This window comes from Colobus angolensis, unplaced genomic scaffold, assembly GCF_000951035.1.
Source record: "Colobus angolensis palliatus isolate OR3802 unplaced genomic scaffold, Cang.pa_1.0 Scaffold184, whole genome shotgun sequence".
NCBI lineage: Eukaryota > Metazoa > Chordata > Mammalia > Primates > Cercopithecidae > Colobus > Colobus angolensis.
In genome coordinates, this window is record NW_012114977.1 from 3,243,884 (window position 1) to 3,247,281 (window position 3,398).

The window sequence follows — 3,398 nt, forward strand, 5'->3', positions numbered from 1 at the left end:
AAGGAGACTGGAACTGCTCAGCTGGGGACAGGGAGCCTAGGGGGCCCTGGCAGGCCCCCAAGCCTCTCCTGGGTTGTCCTGGCCAATTCACAGGGAGGTTGACCCCAGCTCCCAGGGATGAAAGATTCTGACCTCTCCGTGGCAATGAGCCCCTGCCCCAGAGGTGTGCGGGAGATCCCTGGTTATCTGAGGTGTCTCCAGGGTATATCCGCTGAAACACCACCTTCTCTTCATTGCCCACTGAGCCTGGGACCCGCTGCTGGTCACGTGCTTGGCCCTGTAGCGTCGCTAGCCGTGCTCCCCAGTGTGCTCCCCGCCCCCTGCCGCGGAGCCTCCCAGCTCCCCTCCCCACCCCACCTGTCGGCTGTGGCTCTCCGCGGGAGATCTCACCGTTCTGGAGACAGGGCTCGCTCTCTCTCATTGGAGACTGGAAGGACAGGCTGTCTGGGCCTTAGGAAAGGCCCATGCTGTATAAGGCATGGGGAAAGGAAAGGAAGAAAGGCAACGAACAAGGAGCCCTTCTAACTGCCGCTTCCTGCCAGCTGCAGGCCACCCTTCCTAAGTTGGGCTAAGGCTTCCTCTCCATGGGCTGGGGAGGGGTCGCCAGTAGGCCTCGGCGGGTTCTCCTTGGCTCCGACAGCGGTTCTCACGAAGGGTCCTGGGCCGGCATCATCAGTTTCACCTGGGAACCGGTTAGAAAAGCAAATTCCCTCGGCCCCACCCAGACCCACGCCAAAGGCAGCTGTGGAGAGGGGCGCAGCGATGCGCACATTAACAGCCCTCCAGGTGATTCTGCCGCGCAGAGGAGGAAACAATGGGAGAAGGGAAGGGGAGAGGCAGGCGGCTTCTTTGCGGCTGATTGGACACCTGCCCTTCCCCTTCCAAGGCTTCTTAGCCCGGGCTTGGGCAGCAGCTCTCCGGTCAGCGGGGAGGAGGTTGCGCTGCGCTCCGGGAGCGCCAATGGCGTGACTGGCCCCGCGCGAAGCAGCAACAGTAAGGCTTGGTGGGGGGAGCTGGGACCTAAGCCGCGCGCACACCCCTTTCTCTGCGCCTGGTGGAGGTGCACAGAGGCTTTTGAGTTAGGCCCAAGCGCAGCCAGGTGACCTCCCCGCGGGCTTTCAAGCCTGGGCTCGGTGGACAGCTCCCTCTCCCGTGAGTCCCGCGGTCCTCTCCACGCCCGACCGAGCCCCGGGCTGCGCGCCCCGCTGGGAGGTGGGTACTCGTCCTCCAGGAGTTGCCGGTGAGCCCTTGACGGTGGCAGGCACTCTCCAGCCGCGAGCGACTCCTCAGTTCCTGCCGATGCCTGCCGGCCTCTGGCATCCTCCAGTCGGGGGTCAGGGTCAGGGAGCAAGGCCTCACGCGCGCGCCCTCCTTGCAGCTGCCCGGCCACCCCGCTTCTCCGCCCGGAGCCATGAATCTCAGTAGCGCCAGCAGCACGGAGGAAAAGGCAGTGACGACCGTGCTCTGGGGTGAGTGGGGACTCAGGCTACTTCCCAGAGCCACGCTCCACCTCCGGTGAGCGGCAGCTTGGGGCCCAGGTGAGCCCCTCCCTAGGAACGAATAGAGGGCCCCACTTCCCTCCCTTTCTCCTCCGCAGGCTGCGAGCTCAGTCAGGAGAGGCGGACTTGGACCTTCAGACCCCAGCTGGAGGGGAAGCAGAGCTGCAGGCTGTTGCTTCATACCGTAGGTGTTCCCGAAAGAGGGGAGGAGGATGGAGTCCGGGACTTTCTGGTTCCAGCAGAGGACTATGGGTTTCTCCCGTCAGCCCTCAGGGTGATGAGGGGCCTCTGTCTATTTTCAAACCCGCGCAGATTTGCTTGGGGGAGAAAGCCAAAGAAGAGATGCATCGCGTGGAGATCCTGCCCCCAGCAAACCAGGAGGACAAGAAGATGCAGCCGGTCACCATTGCCTCGCTCCAGGCCTCAGTCCTCCCCATGGTGGGCCTTTCCCTGCTGGCTGGAAAACTGCTGCCAGCCCCAGCCTCACCCTCACCCTCACCCTTGGGTGGGGATGGACACACACGTGGGTGCATTCACCCTACAGAAGTGAGCCATGCCAGGGAGGTAGCACAGCCCATGCAGAAAGCTGGGGTCCAGCCCAGCTCACCCCTTCCTAGAGCTGTGTGACCTTAAGCAAGTTAAGCTGTCTGCAAAAATTACACTTTAAACCAGGGGTCCCCAACCCCTGGGCCAAGGACCAGAATCCGTCTGTGGCCTGTTAGGAACCAGGCGGCACAGCAGGAGGTGAGCAGCCAGCTAGCCAGCATTACCCCTGAGCCCCGCCTCCCATCAGATCAGAGCGGCATTAGATTCTCAGAGGAGCATGAACCCTATTGTAAGCTGTGCGTGCGAGGGGTCTAGGTTGCATGCTTCTTATAAGAATCGATTGCCTGATCTGAGGTGGAGCAGTTTCATCCCATAAACCACCCCCCACTCCCACCCCATCCATGCAAAAATTGTCTTCGAGGAAACCATTCCCTGGTGCTAAAAAGGTTGGAGACTGCCGCTTTAAACCATTCACTGCTAGTAACAGGAACATGGTCGATCTACGTATTGATTGTGTATCCAGAAATTCTGTAGTTTCTAATAATTTGTCTCAAGTTTTCTATGCATATAATACTTGAATAATGGCAGTGTTTTCTTTTTCTTTTTTTTTTTTTTTTTTTTTGAGATGGAGTCTCACTCTGTCACCCAGGCTGGAGCACAATGGTGCGATCTCAGCTCACTGCAACCTCCGCCTCCCAGGTTCAAGCAATTCTCCCGTCTCAGCCTCCCAAGTAGCTGGGATTACAGGCATGTTCCACTACTCCCGGCTAATTTTTGTATTTTTAGTAGAGATGGGGTTTTGCCATGTTAGGCTGGTCTCAAACTCCTGACCTCAGGTGATGTACCTGCCTTGGCCTCCCAAAGTGCTGGGATTACAGGCATAAGCCATCACACCCAGCCAAACCGTCTTTTTTTCCCATGCCCATATCTGATCTACCAGCAGTCCTGTCATCTCTGCCTCCATCTTATACCCCGATGGACCACATCTCATCGTCTTCCTTGCTACTCCGGTATAGGTGACAGTTGTCTGTGGCTCCATTCTAATTGCTGGGCCTTCCTACCATCACATGGTCCCCTGTAGTCTATTCCAGGGTAGGCAAACTAGAGGGCTTGAATCTAGCCCGCTGCCTGTTTTTGTAAGTAGTTTTACTGGGAACACAGCCACACTCATTCATTTGTACCCTGTCCATGGCTGCTTTTCCTCCATAACAGCAGATTTGAGTAGTCTCCATGGAGACCATATGGTTTGCAAGCCTAAAATATTACCTTCTGGCTCTTTACAGAAAGTTTCCTGGTCTGTGCTCCACATAGTTGCCAAAAAGATCTTTTTTTTTTTTTTTTTTTTAGATGCTC

General features: G+C 57.3%; 1 protein-coding gene across 4 annotated transcripts in view; it reads left to right on the top strand.

The window, feature by feature from the left end:
• Positions 1–279: 279 nt before the first annotated feature.
• The window catches only part of NPM2 (nucleophosmin/nucleoplasmin 2), a 16,800-nt gene continuing 13,681 nt past the window's right edge, over positions 280–3,398 (top strand). For 2 of the 4 annotated variants that reach the window (XM_011939803.1, XM_011939804.1), the window contains exons 1-4: positions 1,006–1,212; positions 1,379–1,469; positions 1,598–1,683; positions 1,812–1,937. In XM_011939803.1, coding sequence (XP_011795193.1) covers positions 1,412–1,469; positions 1,598–1,683; positions 1,812–1,937 — 270 coding nt within the window. In that variant the 5' untranslated portion in view covers positions 1,006–1,212; positions 1,379–1,411. Of the gene's footprint in view, positions 787–886; positions 1,470–1,597; positions 1,684–1,811; positions 1,938–3,398 lie in introns of those variants that run through there. The other 2 variants (XM_011939801.1, XM_011939800.1) reach the window with 2 other exon arrangements.